The 20,238-nt window shown below is 44.3% G+C and overlaps 1 protein-coding gene across 1 annotated transcript in view; it reads left to right on the top strand.

Moving 5' to 3' along the window:
• The window catches only part of CALCR (calcitonin receptor), a 2,903,406-nt gene that overhangs the window by 1,543,341 nt on the left and 1,339,827 nt on the right, over window positions 1-20,238 (top strand). The window contains exon 8 of the mRNA XM_069648468.1: window positions 12,067-12,158. Within this exon, the coding sequence (XP_069504569.1) occupies window positions 12,067-12,158 (92 nt within the window). The remainder of the gene's footprint in view (window positions 1-12,066; window positions 12,159-20,238) is intronic.

The raw sequence follows: 20,238 nt of genomic DNA, 5'->3' as shown, positions 1-20,238 counted from the left end.
TAGATCTATTCTCCAAGAAGGATCTGATCCAAGTGGTAACTTTGTCAGAAAAGTGGGCTGCTGATTTGAGATGTGGCAAAGTATTTGATGGTTAGCCAGATCAAATGCCGCTGATACATCGATAAGTAGGAGGAGGGGAAGCTTGCTGTTATATTTAAGGTCTTCGGTTTGGGTTTTGAAATCGATTAGGGCTGTTTCGGTTCCATGCCTAGGTTGGAAGCCAGATTGTCGGAGGCCAAAGAGGTTAAATTCTAGATAGTCCTGGTTCTGCAGGTAAGCATCTCTGTCCAGGATTTTGAGTAAAAAGGGGACGGTGGTGATGGGCCTGTAATTGGTGGGGGTGCTCGGTTACGTAGGGGGAGGAACCAGGCATCCTTAAGATTGTTAGGCATGATGCCTGTTTTGAATGAGGCGTTTATTAGGGCAGTGATGAATGGTACCTGTTCATTTTTAACAATGGGAGTTGGACATCTGTCACCCTGGCAGTTAGATGGTTTAAGTTTGAGGATGATATTTTCTACCTCTTTGATGGATAGTGGTGAGAAGTTAAAAGGTTTGTGGGTGTGTTGAGGGAGGTCAGTAGCACTAGTTGGAGAACTTTGCTGTGGGTCAGTGGATAAACTGCATTTTGTGGCGTTGATTTTAGTTTGTAGCATGGTGATTTTATCTATTAGTGCTTTTTGAATGTTAGAGCACCATGTCCTATCTTTGATACAGGTGTCGGGGGAACTGAGGGAGATTCAAATTCTTTAAGTATCTTAAAGTGCTCTTTAGTGCTCAACTTAGCTTGTGAAATCCGATTGTTATATGTGTCTTTTTTTGCTTGGAAGATTGCCTCTTTGTAGTTGAGGGAAGCTAGTATGAGGCAATCCTTATTCATGATTGAGGGTAGGCTTTTCCAGCAGGCTTCTGCATTTCTTTTTTCCTTACGTAGTGTTCTAAGGTGTGGGGTAAACCAAGAGTTAAGGTGTGCACTTGGTTTGGGTTCCCGTAGTTTAAGTGGGGTAATGTTATTAATGGCTTTAAGTATGGTTTGATTATAAGTGTCAACTAGGGCCGTCGGGTCAATGCACGACACAGAGGCATTGTTTAGAATGGGTAGTATTAATGGGAGCAATTTCTCACTTGTTATGTCCCTTTCGTTTCTTGTGCTGATAGGTGGTGCAATGTTTTGTTTAGAGCAGTGGTTATTAACTTTGATATTAAAGGTTCTCATGTGGTGGTCCAACCAGGCGCACAGTGTGTTGGACACTATGTTGATGCTGCAACTGAGATCAACCAACCAATCAAGGGTTCTCCCTTTAATGTGGGTAGATTCCTGGATGTGGTGGGAAAAGCCCATTTCAGTTATAGTGCTGGCAATGTCTAGAGCTTTATGGTCATTATCATCTTGGAAGCCTAGATTGAGATGACCAAATAGTATGATTTGTGAGTTGGGCTTAGTGTTTACTGATAAGAGAGTGGTGATGTCAGCTGCGAAGGTAGAGACTGATCCAGGTGGCCTATAAATGAGGCTGATGGAATATGCTGATTAGGAATGAGTCTAAGGCCTAAGGAGCTTCTGGAAATGAAGGTGACGCCCCGCCTTTGGATTGGTTAGAGTCTCTACGCATCTTATTATGGAGCAGCCATTGGGGATGGCGAGTGTGAGTGATGGTCCAGCAGCTGAGTGTAGCCAGGTTTCAGTAATGGCTAAAAAATCTAAGTCTTGGACTGTGATATAGTCTGCAATCTCCAGGGTATGCGCAGGGAGTGACATTGCATTAATTAGGGTACGCTTAATAAAGGAATCTTTGTCCGGGTATGATTTATATCAGAGATGGTAGAGAGAACCTTAGGTGGAGTGTTCTTGGTGGGTATTATCTTGGGCGTGTATGTATGTTTGATAGCAGTATTGCAAGTTTTAGAAGCCATAGTGGGATTTTGTAATCGAGATGCTGCGAGTGGGAATCTAGAGCCTAGTCTGAAGTTCCTAAGATGCAAAGCACACAGTTGATTGGGTGTAGGTTTAGCAGTAAAGTGTTCCAACCATAAGGCTGGTGAGTTCAAGTAGGGGTTAGGTGGTAAAGCAGTAGTGGTAGGAATGGTACTGGTGATGTGTTGAAGGAATGAGGGCAGGAAGGTAGAGGGAGGAATGCTCTCTGACGGCGGGAGTCTAAGGCTGGTAGTGAGTGTTATGTAGGACATATTGGACATATTATTCAGTGTCATGGTGGGCTGAGTTGGTGTATTCCTGCTAGTGTTGGGAAAGGTCCAGGCAGGTGTTAGTGAGTTTCAAAGTAGCAGTAATATATAGCATATTACGTGGGGCATGTACATAGTGGGGTAAGGTCTTAGTAGTCCAGCGATTAAATATGGTGCTCCGGCTAATGTTGAACAAAGAGATGTTATGCAGTAGGCGTAATAGGCACATGGGCAAGTAGTACAGACAGTGAAATTAGTATCAAAGTGTGCACACAAAGTGCAATGGGGTAGTTCATCTTGGGTGAGATGGGGCACACAAGATGCAGTATAGTGGATCAATTTAGATGAAATGGACCTCCACAATGCAATGGAGCGGATCAACTTGGGTCAAATGGGCAGATAAAATGCAATGGGGCGGAACAATCTAGTTCAAATGGGCACACATAATTCAATGGAGTGGAGTAATTTAGTTCTGTATCATTCTGTATAGAAAACCAATGGAATTTTTAGCATCACATCATTTAGCCCTATTGTTTACTAATATATAATTTATAATTTCATTGTGCGAGAAAATAAAACTTACCTTATATATGACCTTTTATAATTTAGCAATTTATTTAAAAAGCTATAAAACGAGTGATAATGTATTAACACTGGCATCCATTTAACTAACATATAATCATTTTAAATGAAGTGGAAAAATATTTAATCGTTTTGAAATTGTGACTATAAAACTGTAAACAAATATATATTTTAACGCTTAACTGGCAATAGTTCATTTATGAAGCGCGTCTTCATCCAGAGATTGTGTGGGGGTGTTCACTTTAAATGTGAAACGAGATACTTGAGGACTGCTGTGAAGATATATTGTCCCCTGTTCCTTGTTACCCTCCTAATCTCTCTCCTGACATACAGCTGCTGGTATTCTTATTACTTAACTATGAACTGACTTTATTGTATTTTTCGTTTGATTGTTTGCAGTGTCAAGCCATCTCAAGAGCAGCAAAGAGCTGTACAACAGGAGAGCGCTAGCATTGGGCTTAGCATTTTATGCAGTAGCAGGGTACTGTTGGTGGGAGGAGGGGGGATTTTTATTTGTCCAGGAGGTATTGTTGAAAGAGTAATGTTCTTAGCATTTATTCGGAACTGAAGGATGTTGGGGGCATTTTGGGCCTTCCAGGGATTTAGTTCCAAATGGTCGTCCCTTGGCAGGAGAAGGGGGCTCATTATAAATTGGTCGTGTGGAATTAATGTGCCGGTATTAACGTATACTGTGAAGTCAAGTCCCTGTTTATGCACACTCCAGAAGGAATACAAAGCTCTAGGGAAATAAGCCAGGAGATAGTTTGCAAGGATAACAAGGTTTAATTGTACAGAATACAAAATATCAGCAAAGGGCTCTTCTGCTCAAGAACGTTCTGGCACCAGAATACTTGTCAGTCCCTTTTGAGAGACCACAGCATCATAGATGACATCACATATAGGATCAGTTGATTGTAAAGACAGTATACATGATCCCGCTCCATATGGGATGCCAAGCTACAATTGGTTGGTTTTTTCGCCGTCTGTCAGGCTCCAAGTGGGTCAGCTGGGCTCATCTCTCCATGGAATGATGGATAGGTCTCTCATAAATTGCAATGTAAAAACTATGCTAGCATGCTAAGCCTACTACTACATCACTGTGGCATGCAGCTGGGAGGCTTGTGGATTGAAGCCAGGGTGAAGGGAGAAAGAAATACAGTTACACAGACCCACACATTCTGAGCTTTGTTGATACCGCACCTCTCGCACTCAAGGCTTAAACCCTGGTTTTGATCTATAATTTATTCCTCCATGTACTTCGCGTTACAAAGCATGTGTTTTATGCTGAGGAGTGAAACAGTCGTGCATGCTTAGATCTTTTATGGTTGATTGGTTTATTCTAGGGACTGGGGGGTCGCTTGCTTATCATGGAATGCAGGGATGTGGGGGTTGGGTCAGTGGTGTGGGCTCTGGATTGCCTGGGTGGCAGTTAGAGGCCTGCTGGCAGCTTGGTTGTGATGAATGGGCACTGCGAGCAGCCTGGGGGAGAGTACACATGGTGATGTCTACCTAAGTCCCCACCAACCACCTGAGGAGCAGGGGCTCCAGGCCACGTCCCTGCAGGAGCAGAGGACCCACAGAGGCAGCTACCGGACCATCCATAATTGTACTGAATTATGGTAAGCGCTGACGCACCGGCGCTACTTTTTGTAAATTCGTTTCTTCAGCCCGTGTTCTGTTGATTGCGAGCATATTACGAATCCAGCAAACGAGAAGGCCATATCCACATAGCCTCGCCTGGAAAGGCTAAAGAGAGCACCTCACCGCCATTAAGGTACACGAGGTACCTAGCCATTGCAAGATGGCCGTCCAACCGATGCCTGTAGCCCCATCTGCCTAAACCAGGCCACCAGCAGCCAGCCGATTGGCTACCGGGCCTATCTCTTTCCCCATTGGCCGCTGGCAGGCAAAGCCGGCCCACTCCCTCCAAAGCCCACGGAAGACAAGGCTAGCACCTGTTCTGTGCCTGTTCTTGCCGAATCTGCCGTGTGCCAGACCCCCTGGTCCTCTCACGCACACCCGCTAAGGTAACTTTCATGTGCCTTGTAACTACCACGCACCACTGAGCTTAGAGCTACGGCCGACACATTTACAAGCACACCCGAACATTTGTTGCCATTGACACCTACCTCTGTGCATTTACACCTTGTATAACTTGTGATTGGCATGTGCTCTATCTCATACTACAAATATAAATGTCAATACTTTTGCACTCTGTTGCCCCACAGCATGCTAGACCAATGCACTATTCTGATCTTAGATGTACTACACTCCTAGCCAAATGTATTAGTCTGAATCCATGCTTTGCAAAACTTGTAACCCAGCGCATTTGAATCTAACAGTCTCTCCAACATATCTTAGCCTAATGCTCCACCCTAAACGTAGGTCCCCCCCGCCTTTCTAGCCTATTGTTTCATATTGATTCATGATACTGCCCACAACACCTCAGACCAACTGTGCCATCTGAACCTAGGCGCTGCCCAACTGCATTTCAGCCCAATTATGTTATGCACTTTGCATAATGTGTCTCATTGTGCCTAGCTATTGCCCATTGCATTTTAGCACTATTATGTTATGCATGTCCTATTGTATCCAGGTGCTGCTCTATTGTATTTTAGCCAATTGTGCTTTCTCAAATTTAGTTGCTCCCCTTTGCATATTATCCTAATTGTGCTATCTCGAACTTAGGTGTCAACCCATTGCATTTTAGCCCAATTGTGGTATCTCATATTTAGGTGCTACCCCATTGCATTTTAGCCCAATTGTGGTATTCAGAACTCAGGTGCTACCTTTGCATTTTAGCCCAATTGTGTTATCTCGAATTTAGGTGCTAATCCATTGCATTTTAGCCCATTTGTGTTATCTCGAATTTAGGTGCTTTCTCATTGCATTTTAGCCCAATTGTGTTATCTCGAATGCTTTCTCATTGCATTTCAGCCCAATTGTGTTATCTCGAATTTAGGTGCTACCCCATGCATTTTAGCACAATTGTGTTATTCAGAACTTAGGTGCTATCCATTGCATTTTAGCCCAATTGTGTTATTCAGAATGTAGATGCTTTCCATCGCATCTTAGCTGAATTGTGCTATTTCGAACTTAGGTGCTTTTCCTCGGCCAACACTACTCTCTTTAGGTAGTCTGAGCCCTCTTTGACTAGGGAGAGCCCAACTCGGCACCGGCCTAGGCCCGTGCACCTGTCCTAGCGTTAAGCTAACCACCCATATATCTAATACATTTGCTACAACTCCTTAGCATGTGTCTCCTGAGCACCAGCTTGGTCGCCTGCCCCCTGCTCCTCATAAATACCATAGTACTGCTTAGCATGTCTCCTCAATCTCCTATCACTATGCATTCGACTATACTCATCATTAAGTCACCTAGTAGTTCTCCTCTACATATGGATGACTTACAACCATTGCTACCTACCAGCCTCCCCCGCTTTACTACTGACAGAAATTTAAGAATCAGAGCTAGATTAGCTAATATTTATGAGCCCCTCGCCCGCTCAGTGCCAACTATACAGAGACTGAGAACCACGACTGCCCGGCCTAGCCTAACCATCCCAAAACCCAACTCACTCCAGAATTCTAACCCCATACCTCCACATAGCCCCTCTAATCAGGGCAATCCTGAACTAATACAAGACCACCCCCAAACCACAAATACCAAAACCACTGCGAGTCCCCAAATCAAGGGGGCACTAATCAACGCCAGATCGTTAGTAGCTTACACAACAGAAATTGCAGACTTTATTCTAAAAGAAGACCTCAACCACCTTGCTATTACGGAGACTTTCCTACATCCGGCAGCAGGCCCAATGCTCATGCTTGCAGTCCCAGATAATTACTCCATCTTTAGACTAGACCGATCCAATTCCAGAGGTGGGGGTGTTGCAATTATACACAAATGTAGCCTGACCATGAGAAATGTCCTCTCTCGCGAACTACTTTCTGTTAAAGTCACTCTTACCAATGCCCAAACTCTCAATATCAATTTGATCTATCGCCCTCCAGGCCCAATAGGCACGTTTGATGAGGATTTTAACACCATACTATCTAGCAACCCTCAAAGTTCCACCTAAGTACTCACCCTAGGGGACTACAATATGGGCTTCAATGACCCGGAAGACCTAATTGCCAGTACTACACTCAATACTCTCTGCGAATTAGGATTTACCCAAAGATGTATGGCACCTACACATGCCAAGGGCAGAATACTCGATTGGGTGGCTGACCATAACTGTCTAGCTAACATCTCCGACATCTCACCATTAGCCTGGACTGACCACCATTCGGTATCGTTCATGCTCTCGACCATCCAACCCCCGTCCCTGCCGATCAGCAGGGCACCACCCACACTCACGAGAAACAAGAAGAGTATCACTGTGGAGAGACTTCTCCCAAACTTACTCCCCACACTCAACACACTCCCTGAGAACTTGAATCCAGAGACCTTGGTCGAAGAATACAACAAAATCATGTCCACCTCGTTGGATCTAATCGCTCCCCTGAAACTTAGACCAAGCAAACCCAAAACCCATCCTTAAAAGTTTAAGACAGCAAAAAAGAAACTGTGAAGCCACTTGGAAAAAACTCCCTTCAGTAGCTAATAAACTCAAACTTGCTAAACTAGCTGCCCTCTACAAAAAATAAATCTACCTTGCAAAACGAACCTCCTTCGACTCCCGCATATCCCAAGCAAAATCAAACATGAAGGAATTATTTTCATTCCTTAAAGAAGTAGAAATCCCTATAGCTCCACCTGATACCTGTACCAAAGATAAAAATTGGTGCTCAGAAATCCAAAATGCCTTAGCTAAAAAGATTGCTACTCTACAATTCAAAATCTCCCGCAAAAAAAGCCTCCCTGAATGACCCTCTCCCTTCCAAACTGCCTGAGAAGTTTACCTCAAGGGAAACTACCACTTTAACTTCTCTAAAGTCAGCACACTTGAAGTGGAAAAAATTATCTTATCATTGAAACCATCCAACTGTCAGGGTGATCTGTGCCCTGCACAGCTCATTAAAGATGCTGCCCATGACCTCTCCCCTTTCATCACGAAATTAATCAACGCCTCCTTCTCCACTTGTTCTATCCCCACCAACTTAAAACAATCCTGGGTACTCCCACTACGAAAACAAATCCACACTCGACGCAGCCACGCCTACAAACTATAGACCCATAACGACCGTACCATTTCTTCTAATAATATTGGATAAGGTCGCTTATGTACAAATACAGAAGTATTTGGAAGAACATCACCTACTAGGAGCTAGACAATCAGGCTTCCGTCCGTAACATGGGACTGAGACTGCTCTCATTGACCTTAAAGCACAGATCGACAAGCTTAGATACAACAGCCAAGCTGCCTTACTCCTCCTAGACCTCTCTGCAGCATTCGACCTGGTCGATCACTCTGTCCTATGCACGCACCTACACACTTCAGCTCACTTTTTCTGTCGAGGCCATTACATGGATTAGATCATTCCTCAACGGCAGAACCTTGAGGGTCGTTTCAACCACAGCTGCAGCAAACCCCATACCTATCACCTGTGGTGTGCCACAGCTCTCTTGTCTCTCCCCCACACTGTACAATATATCTAACAAGCCCCTTTTCGATGATTTGGATCATCTCGGTATCACCTACACGAACTACGCAGATAATACCCAGATCCTTCTTCCCCTTTCTGGAGATAATGTGAAGGATTTGGCCTTGGTGAATAGAGTGTACATCATCATCCAGGCATGGATGGCCACACAAGGACTATGCCTGAATGATGATAAAACTGAACTCATTATCCTAGGTACTACCACCAGCTTAAAGAAATTAGGCCCTGTCTATTGTTCTTTCATGATCGATGGCAACAGCATCAAAGTAGGACAAGAGGTTAAAACACTAGGCTTTTACTTGGACTCTATCTTCTCCTTTAACAGACAGGTGAACTCCTAAGCCTCTTCCATGGCTTACATGTGTAAACTGATCCGTGCAGCCAAACCCTTTCTGTCCGACACCAGCTGCTTGCCCCTCGCTAGAGCCCTCATACTGTCCCGCCTGGACTACTGTAACGCTCTTTACCTTGGGTCCTCTAAAGCCACCACCAGCAAACTCTCCAGAATAACGCTCTTAGAGCAGCACTGGGCATCTCCAGAAGAGAGCATATTACAGTACACTGCCAACAGAATAATTGGCCCTCTATCAAAGACAAAATTCTCTTAAAAACTGCCTCACTCACTCAATAACGCTGCCCCTATCTATCTGATCGACAGATTTCATAGACAGACCTCCCTGAGACCCACAAGAACAGCCTATAAAGACTGCCTCTCTGTCCCCAACTTCAAACGCGCCACCATAGGGGGTAACAGCTTCCCTGTGAAAGCAGCTAAACTGTGGAACTCTCTACCGCCAACTCTCAGAATGGACCTTTCCTATCAGAACTTCTGATCCAAGGTTGTTTTATGGTTGAAAACGTAGGCCTCCAAACACATACAGGCGCATAGTCTTCATACTCCTGCCATCTGTACATATGGTACTGCCTACTTACTGCTGCCTACCTGTATATATCTATCTACTCCTGATATTACTTTTACTATGTGTATGTATATAATTTTTTGTTGTTGTAACCAAGCTTCGCAATGTCATGTAAATGTTACGCGCTGTTACCCGAGGGTATGCTCGCACATTACAAATAATAAAACATACAGACAAACAAGTGTAGGAAGGGCAGAGTAACTGGCCCTTAGGCATTTTGTATTTCTGTTTCTACTTAGTAGGAAGAGGTTAGGCTCTTCTACCAATGAGTTTCTCAGTGCTCACATAGGCCCCCAAAATAGGAAGATGTGTCTATTCAGTAGTCATTGCAAAAATCAGCATAGCTATGTGGCCTTCATCAGAAATCTTCAGGAGGGTGAAAGACATTAAAGACATGTTGGTACTCTGATATGGTCAGAACCTGATTAACTGTCATGCAATAACATTTTGGGGTTGAAGATTATTGTGATCTATAGATGTGTTTTTTAGCAAAGGTTTGGAGGTTTATTTCAAGTTGTCCCAGACAAATTAAGTATTCAACGAGGTGTTTATAATTTGTGTGAATAAAGGTGCTAACACTTCTGTGACTTTATTAACTGTGAGTCACACGGATCACCTGGGCATTTTGGACCAAACAGCAAATTATGCTTTTCTTCATCTGCCCTTCAATTCGGAATCGTGAGCAAAAGACGCCCGTGATCTAACTGTTACACGGGTAAGCAGGGGGGGTAAGCTAAAAGGGTAAAGAGGTGGGTAGGGCTTATGTCACGTGATCTAGATCCACTTACATCAGCTGGCGAACTGCAAAAGACACAAGTCTCTCAGGCTTCTTAAGTAGGGAAAAAAAAGCTGAAAACTAGGCACAAAAGGATTTACAGTGATTGAGAGGTTGGCAGGGCTTAGATCCACTGTGACGTAGAACCACTAGCAGCCGCTCACTAACCTAATCCTTATTATTAATGTATTATATGGGTGTACCTGTTTCATCTCTAATGTTTGTGTCCTTTGTTGTGACTCATTGCGATTGTGTTGAAAAACAAGCACATATGTTGTAGGTAATTGATAACAGCGTGGCGTCCCATCATGGTTTCAATTGGCTAGTCCTAGTTATTTATGCACAAGAAAAGTGCTGCCCCTAAAAACATGTCCGGGGCACAGAAGTAATTGCCAGACTTTTTGTTTTTTACAGCAGCGCCCCAATTTATCAGGGGTACAGAAGTAATTGTCAGACTTTTCTTTACAGCAGTGCCCCAACATGGTAGGGGCTACAGAAGTAATTGTCATGCTTTTCTTGACGGCTGTGCCACAGCATGTCAGGGGTACAGAAGTAATTGTCAGGCTTTTCTTTACGGCAACACCCCTGAGGGGTACAGAAGTAATTGTCAGGCTTTTCTTTACGGTAACGCCCCAGCATGTCAGGGGTGCAGAAGTAATTGCCAGGCTGTTCTTTACAGCAGCGCCCCAACTTATCAGGGGTACAGAAGTAATTGTCAGGCTGTTCTTTACGGCAACGCCCCAGCATGTCAGGGGTACAGAAGTAATTGTCAGGCTTTTCTTTACGGTAATGCCCCAGCATGTCAGGGGTGCAGAAGTAATTGCCAGGCTGTTCTTTACAGCAGCGCCCCAACTTATCAGGGGTACAGAAGTAATTGTCAGGCTTTTCTTTACGGCAACGCCCCAGCATGTCAGGGGTACAGAAGTAATTGTCAGGCTTTTCTTTACGGTAACGCCCCAGCATGTCAGGGGTGCAGAAGTAATTGTCAGGCTGTTCTTTACAGCAGCGCCCCAACTTATCAGGGGTACAGAAGTAATTGTCAGGCTGTTCGATACAGTAGCGCCCCAACTTATCAGGGGCTACAGAAGCAATTGTCAGGCTTTTCTTTACAGCAGCGCTCCAAACACACTGTATCATCCATCATCTGTTCTCTCCTGCTCATGACAGCTCTGAAGGAGAGCGAGTTCCAGCCAGCACATCTGCCCTGAACTTCAGCCGGGGCTAAAACCCCATCAGCCCACCCAATAATTGATGCACAACTGGCTTTCATAATATGAGGAGTCTTTATAAAAAGCCTTTACCAAAATGTATGCAACATCCCTTTCAAAAACGTCCTAGTTTTAAAAAGATGGAAAATGTTAAAAGAAAAAACATATCTACTATACTTAAGAAGTCTCAGATTGCAAAATGTGTATATTGTTAATACAAGGTATTGTTTTAATATTCTTCCAATGAATTATGCAGCATGGTCATATTTTCTCTAGTCCTACCATTAGTGTGGCATGTTCCCTGCTGCAAAAATGCTTTGAAAGAATATGTTTACATGTTCTGCCTTAATGCTAATTGCACTTGCACTTGTGAAATGCTTTGAAAGAATATGTTTACATGTTCTGCCTTAATGCTAATTGCACTTGCACTTGTGAAATGCTTTGAAAGAATATGTTTACATGTTCTGCCTTAGTGCTAATTGCACTTGCACTTGTGAAATGCTTTGAAAGAATATGTTTACATGTTCTGCCTTAATGCTAATTGCACTTGCACTTGTGAAATGCTTTAAAAGAATATGTTTACATGTTCTGCCTTAATGCTAATTGCACTTGCACTTGTGAAATGTTTCTGTAATATAGCACCGAGGTACATTGATTGGATATGTCAGCAGTAAAAAGCACTTTCTTTTAGCAATTAAGTTCATGATATAGCAATACTTTGCTTCTATAACTGTTTCATTTGTCATGGTACTGTACCCCTCACCATATGATACGTTTTCTTTTTTTAGATGGCGTACATACTGTACTACATGGCAATCGTAGGCCATGCACTGTCAATAATTTCACTTTTAATTTCTCTGGGAATTTTCTTCTATTTCAAGTGAGTATTTCTTGACGTTTCTATAGTTCTTTCTTTGTCAGAACGCTGTGTCATGCTAGCATGAATGCTCTAGGACAGGGGCCTGTAACCCGCTGCTTTACAGATGTTCCGCACCACGACTTTGATGTTCTTTCACCATTAACTATGCTCTCACGGGCTGATGGAAGTAATAGCCAAGAATATCAGGTGAGCCAAAGGTTGCCGACCCCTGTTCTACACCGTATACTGTAAGAGGATTCAATTCAACACTACAGCTAAGTCAACGCCTAGTCTATAATACTGAATGAAAACCCTTATTGATATATCTTTAGGTCCAGTTCATGCGTTCTGGATGACTACCCTTGTATAACACCCCTCTCTTGGAATCCCCCTGACCCCACTGAGCCAAGAAGTAATTCTGTTTTGCAAGTTTAAAAGGTTTATTTGATAAATTAAAATATGTATCACACTTTTTAATAAATTAATAATTGAATATCACACTTAATCTGATATGGTAAATATTAACAACGGAGAATCTGGCACTAGCACACTTCTTTAATCACTAATGAGTTGACATGAAATGGATAAGGTAGCACACTGGTAAATAGGAACAAAAGTATAATGTGGTAGAGGATGCTTTATGTAGGCTCAGGTGGATGCAATATTCAATGAATGCAGTACAGAAAATACGCAATATGATTTCAACCAAACAATGTAATCACTTTTCTCTGGCTACTCCCCTCCCCCCCTTGATGCAAGGCAAGGAAATGGAAGGAAAACACACAGTTCTCAGAAATGCAATCAACTGTAATTCAGTTCAATCCAGCAAGCTTAAACAGAAGTTTGAAAACACAGGCAAATGCTTTGATAGGTGCTAGCAATGAATGAGAAATATGCTGGAAACGCTCTTAATTCCCTTTTAGAGGTTCAGGATGAGTGGTATCTAGTTAATATTAGTCCAGGCTCACACTAGCAATGATGCAGGGATAGTTAGCAGGTTAAACGAATTTCTGGCAAATGAAATCAGGCAGCAGCAGTTTTTTTACATGTGAAGAAATTGCAAATCGCGGCAAAATTCGCGGATGCGCCGAGCGCTACTACAAAGGAACCGCAAGGACTATCTCTACCGTTTTGGGGTCCTAGGAAAGCCTGGGATCTCAGCTTCCAAATGAAAGTTATTGCAAGTCTCTAGCCCAAACGGTTGCGGAGATATGAGTAATTTAGTAAAGGTCGTTTTTGGTTTTGTAAATTTTAAACGCACACTTTTTCAAAATGACAAATTTTACTAGAAATGACAGGTGACAGATAGGAGGCAGTTCTACTTAGGTTAAATAGATTGAATTAGATGAATTTAAACTAAGAGATGTGTTCTGAGTTTTGCTAAGTACTCACAAGAGATTTTGAACAGGAAAGCGACTTGGTCACGATCTTCAGTCTGGTCAGGTCTTTCCGGATTCTGCTCACAGCGCCTGGTCTGGTCTCGGCTAGGCACAGCACTGCTTTCTCTCTGGTCTGGTCTCTGCTAGGCACAGCACTGCTTTCTCTCTGGTCTGGTCTCTGCTAGGCACAGCACTGCTTTCTCTCTGGTCTGGTCTCTGCTCTGGATAGATTGAAGTCTCTAGTTTGGCTTTCTGGAGTTTGATGGAGGTAAGTATGGATTTTTCCGGCAGGGCTTCCAGCGGCAGATGAAATTGAATGTCTCTATGTGTCCTGACTCTCTGCTTTTATCTGTTTCTTGAGAATGGGTGTGTGTGTTGCATCACTAGACTTGCCCCTCTCATTCGTCATTGGTCAGGCTTCCATTCCTCCGCTTGATTGGCAAACTGAACTGTGAGTCAGATTGATGTCATTTTATGATCTCTTGAAACAACTTCCCTTATCATCTGTGCACCCAAATATATATATGATCAAAATCCATACTTCAGAGTTACCCAGTTGTTTGAAATTACATATACATGGTGTGGCTGAATTTAGCCATGTCTATGTCCAAATCTGCTCATTCTCGGAGCTTGCATTCAAAGAGTGTACATAATTGACTTTTTAACTGCTTTTTCAATTTCCGACATGGACCCAACTTTACATACATGTGTGCAGGGGGTAGGGACATTAACTGATGAAGTTTCAGATTTTTAACATGCACATATTTAGAGTAATATCCACTTTTCCGCTAAAACCCCCCTGAACATACCACCGGTTCCTACCACGTCTTAAACTGTGGGCAGAAAAATCACAAGAATTATGGTATCATTTATAAAATTTTCACATGTCCGCACTATGAATTATCCCCCTTTTTATAAAACCATATCCTTGCTGCAGGGGTGTGTCTTTTCAGGTCACATGGTACAGAAACCAGTCTTTCCAGTTTCTGCCAAGCCAGCTTGCTTCTCACAGGCAGTGCCCCTCCCAGCTTCTCCAGGAGGAAGCCACTTTTTACGACGTCTGTAATAAAAACCTTTTCCTGAGTGGAGAGGGCTTTGTTCACTCTCTGGCAGAGCACAGGAAATTCAATTATCAGATAGATGGCATATCCTTAGTTTGGGCAGCAAAAGGAAGGTTGGCCTGGGAACACAGTTGTGACTCAAGTTTCACTGCTGATGGGGTAGTTGCCAGGCAGAATTCAGTTCCTTAAGCCAGACCTTCAGCTAACTTTTTGTTGCTTTTAAAATAACTTGTAATTTTACACATGCAGCTAGAATGCTGATTCTAAGTGCAAAACTATGACATTTCAACAGTTACAAAGGCATGTGACACCAAACATAGGTCACTCATTTAATTTAACATTTTCGATTTTGGTGGTTTTAAATCCAGTTGCAGTTAGGCTTAAGCTGCTGACTCCATAGCATTTTTGTTATAAGCATTGTTTTTGGGCTCTTCATTTCCCAGATTTTGTAGGCACACAAAACTCCATTCTGCCAAATGTCTGCTGGTGTTCAGTAAATATTTTGCACATATTGCAATGTTTGAAAATAGGCATTTTGACTTGCCTTCAGGGAAACAGAGTGGTTTTAAAACGCCGGCTTTTGGATAGTGGTGAGTACTGGTACTGCACCCATTTTTGGGATTTAAGAAATGAATTCCCCACAATTCTAGGTTGCATTTGGCAATCAGCATTGCCATTCCCAATGGTTTCAGATGACTGTGCGGGTAGTCCAATGGTGGTTTTAGGCAGCGTCCTTCTGTGCCCATAACATCGGCAAAAATGGGTGGCAGCCTATTCTTCCTGCATTTCCCTGTGCATTTTCTGGGAAGCTCTGGCCATCATGATGTTTTCCATGTCAGTACTGCACAGTTTTGAGGTAGGGCTAGGATGCATGGGTAAATACATCCCACAAGCCCCCCTCTTGCGATGGCCATTCGGTTTCACTGATGGGACTCGCAAGATCTGGGATGTTTCCTCATCTTCTTCCAATAGATGGCACAGTTCAGCATCTTTTCCTCCATCCGGTCAGATCGATCAGTTCTCCTCGCCGGTCCTGATGGGAAGATTGGGCGGTACCCCGAGCCCGTTGCGTCTCAGCTCCCGGTCTCCGGATCGTCCTCCTTGGCCCGTCTCAAGGTTTTCTTTCTCCTAGGACGACAAAGGAAGAGCGGCAATACCTATTCATAGATTTTTTTCCACCACTGTTGAGATAGTGGGGCGGCATATGCATTTCATCATAACAAAACATTACATTCTTATTTTGAAAAAAAAAAACAGCATCACTAGAGACAGTTTCATGTAAATCACAATATTTTAGAGACTAGATGTGGTAGGTTTTATGATTGGAACTGAATTAGTCTGATACAGTACCCGCTAGGATTCCAGAGGATTCCTCCAGTTGTTGCAGAGTGTGCCTGGGATGGCAACATTTCAACTGGTTTATGTGGACCCACTTGTCTTCCCCCTCTGCCGAACCACCTTTGGGGATGCGGATCTTGTAGGCCACAGGGGAGATCTTATCGACGATCTCAAAGGGTCCCTTCCATGTAGGCAAAAATTTGCGCTGCTTGGCCTGGTTCCTTTGGAAGTTGTATAGATAGACCCGGTCTCCCACCTGATATTCCTTCCTGGAAGTTTTCAGGTCATAATGGGTCTTCATGCTATCAGTCGATCTTTCTAGATTCCGCTGAGCATAAGCAAAAGCATGTTGGAGGTGTTTCCTTAAATTCTCTACATACTCATGAGTAGTGGAGGCATTTATCAGTGTCTGCTCTTGGGTCCTGTAGAGCAAATGCTGCGGAAGCACCATCTTGCGCCCAGTCATCAACTCAAATGGTGACATTTTGGTTGCAGATGAAGGGGTAGATCTGATGGCCATTAGGACCAGAGGTAATCGGATATCCCAACTTGGCCCAGAATCTGCCACAAACTTCTTTAATATGCTCACAATTGTCCGGTTATATCTCTCTACTGCCCCAGAAGAAGCTGGTCTATAAGCAATATGCAGCTTTCTCTTGACCCCCAGTATCTCCCACATCTTTGTCATTACTTCACTGGTGAAGTGGCTACCTCTGTCTGACTCAATCCTTTGAGGTAGACCAAAACGGGAAAAGATGTGGTTAATCATCAAGGCCGCTGCAGTTTCTGCCTTGCAATTTGGGGCTGGGAGACATTCCACCCACTTGGTAAACAAGCATGTCACGGTCAACATGTACTTATTCCCCCTAGCCGAGCGAATCACAGGGCCTACAAAGTCGATTTGTAAATCTGACCATGGCAGTGTCATTCCCCTCTTTTGTAAAGGCGCCCGGTGTGTGAGGGATGATGGCTGAAATTGTGCACACACAAGGCAACCCTTCAGGTACTGGTCGAGGTCCTGCCCCATGTGTGGCCAGTATGCAACCTCTCTTAAGATTTCCAATGTTGTGTGAAACCCCCTATGACCGGCAGTGGCCGCATCATGGGCGTGACTTAACATCAGGCTTCGGAATGAGGTAGGAACCACCCACTGATCGTGGCCAGCTTTGGATTTCCTTACCAACAAACCGTCTTGGATCCGGAACATTTTGGGACATTTCATCAACACTCTTAGGTCCTCTTTCCCAATGTAATCGGTATCCGTCAGGGGAAAGTTCTCAGGGTCCTCAAGGTGCTGGTAAAATTTACCAATTATTGGATCCCCCTTCTGAGCAGTAATCAAATCAGCATCAGGGGTCTCCTTACTCCATTGTGCAATTGAGAGGTCGTTGTGAGCATTTGTCTGGGACCTAGTGATAGCAGTGACCTGGATTTCCCCCAACAGGGACTCAATCTCAATTAGATCCCCTTGGATGGCCCCGGTTTTGGCCAGCTGATCAGCTAAGTCATTTCCAGTTTTGTCTGGTCCCTCTACTTTGGAATGACCCTTGATCTTTTTCCAGTAGATGGTCATCCCATTCGATGTGACCAGATCATCAATGTTTTGGATCAACTTCCCATGTTTCAAGGGTTTGTTGTTAGCACATAACATGCCTCTGGTTTTCCAATTAACCAGGTGCTCCACGAACCCGTTCCGTACATAATCCGAATCTGTGATTATGACCAGTTCGTGGAGTTGATGCTGGACAGCAGTGAGGATGGCCTGATGCACAGCCATCAATTCTGCCACCTGACTACTTCGGGGACCAATTTTGTATCCAGCGGAGGGTTCTGGGGACTCATTCACCCATGCATTCCCTACGCCGGCCACCAGTTCTTTCTCCCCGTTGTTGTCGACATGGTAAGAGCATCCATCCACATACACAGTGGGCATTCCCTCACACTTGTCTTCTTCAAAGACTTTGTGGGGGGAATTAGGGTATGCCTCCATGTTGTCCTTTATTTTTAGACTTTCGTCCTCGAGACAGTTTTCTCTGGCACAATCATGCAAGTCAGCCAGACCTTGCGCGAGGGGACTCTTCTTGTTTTGGCCATATCTGACCTCCACAGGAAAGCCTTGCATTGACAGAATCCAGGAAGTAATTCGGGAATTACTCACATTTCCGGCCCGGATTCTGTCACTTTGGAGATATTGCAGAGGCTGGTGTGGAGTCTCCACTATGATGTGTTCCCCCTGGATAAACGGGCGGTAATTCTTCAATGCCCACACCGTTGCCAGGAGTGCCTTCTCACAATCGTTGAATTTTTCCTCCACAGAGGATAAAGTTTTGCTCGCATAGGAGATTACTTTATTGACCTTGTCATGCTTTTGATATAATACTGCCGTCAAGCACGTATTAGAGAACCCCGTCTCCAGGAAGAACTCCTTGTTTCTGACAGGGTAAGCTAGGCAAGGCGCTTGTGAGAGGCTTCTTTTGAGTTGTTTTACTGCCTCGGCTTGTTCTGGACCCCATTCCCACTTGACCCCCCCCTTTAGGAGATGAATCAGGGGTCTGGTGATCTCTGCGTAGCCCTCAATGAACTTTCTGCTGTAATTAGTCAGTCCAAGGAGGCTCCTTAGTTCCCGCAGAGTTGTGGGGTCTTTCAGTTTCTGAAGTGCTTCCACTTTCTTTTCCTGGGGACAAAGACCCTGAGGAGTAATCTCATGCCCCAAGAAGTTAACACGGGTTTTACACCACTGTGCTTTCTGAAAGGAAAGTTTTGCTCCGGCGGCCCTCAACTGTGTCAGAACATAACGGATCTCCGCTATGTGTTCCTCCACAGATGAACTTTTGATGAGGACATCATCTACATAAGCCAGGTTACCCCTTGCACCCAAGTCAGGCATGGCCTTGTGTAGGAAAATGTTGAATTCATTGCCGGAGTTGAGGTATCCGAAGGGAGTCCGGGTCCATGTATACTGCTGGCCCCCAAAGGTAAAAGCCAGTTTGTATTGGTCCTCCCTACTGACAGGCACGGTCCAGTACCCATTGGTCAGGTCTATTGCAGTGAATACCTGTGACCCCTGGATCTGGGCCAGCCCTTGGTCAATGTAGGGCAGTGGCCATCGGGAAGTATGGACCCGTTTGTTGAGCTCCCTGAGGTCGGCGCAGAGTCTCCACTGGCCGTTTGGCTTCAATATTCCCAGCACCGGATTATTGAAGGTGCTGTGGACTGGACGGATTATTCCCCGGGACTCAAGGTTCTTAATTATTTCAGTAAGGGACTCCATTGATGCGAGAGGCAAGCGATATTGCTTCACAAACACAGGAGTCATGCCAGGGTCCGTGGGGATTGTTGTTGTGTGGATGTCAGTGCGACCACAGTCATATGAGTCTACCGCAAAGAGATCTTGGAAATCCAAGAAAACTTGTTTCAACTTTTGCTTTTGTTCCAGAGTCACACAGGCATCAGCTAGGTTGACTCTCTCTTCCACCATCTGCCTGAAGCCTGGAAAGACTTCTGGTTTGGCTATTTCAGCGGCCTCCTCCAGCTGGGTGGAGAAGTCCCTGGTCAGAGTGCTGATTTGGACTGGAGGCTTCAGGTGGGAAAGGCAGTCCTCATGGACCTGGAAAATCGCCTCATCCCTCCTGAAATCACAAGTCACATCTTCCTTACCATAGGGGCAGGAAGTGTACACCAGGAAGTTCCCCCCATGCCGGGTAAAAATCCTGTCTGGTGTTGTATGGTCCTCACTGTCACTGTCAACACAGTCCTTGGGGATTGGTCCTAACAGTTCATTTACAAGATCAATGGAGAAATGTTGGTCATCAACCGCCATTCCAATAATGGTGCCTGCGGCTAGAGTAATACTCTTTAAGTCGCTGTTATCCACCTCTATTGGAATGGTGTCATGTTCTATGTTGACTAATGGTGTTGGGTTTACCCCCAACCCTTGCTGTTGGAGAGAAGCATTTAGATGTATGTAAGCATCAGGGTTTTTCAACTCTTGTCCCCTTTTAACTTTCACTTCCAGGGAGAATTGTCGGGTCCTTTCTGGGATGGTGACTTCCTCTTTAACCTGAATTTCAACTGCATAAGGTAGCAATTGAGCTGACCTAAATGCTTTTTCTGGATCATCAAAGCCCATGGGATTATCCGCTAATCGGGACCAAGCTTTGAAGTTTATTAGGTCCAAACTAATGGCAAAGCGATTGAGAATGTCACTGCCTAAGTAAAAGGCGGCAGTGACGTCTCGCACGACCCAACAATTATGGACTATGCTCTTGTTGCCAATGGAGATTTTGAGCATACACCTGCTTGGCAGGAGATGTTTTGAATTGG

Source organism: Ambystoma mexicanum, chromosome 2q (assembly GCF_040938575.1).
Source record: "Ambystoma mexicanum isolate Mex_15411 chromosome 2q, UKY_AmexF1_1, whole genome shotgun sequence".
Taxonomy (NCBI): Eukaryota; Metazoa; Chordata; class Amphibia; order Caudata; family Ambystomatidae; genus Ambystoma; species Ambystoma mexicanum.
Note: the sequence above shows the minus strand (reverse complement) of the source record. Positions and strands in the feature narration are given on the sequence as shown.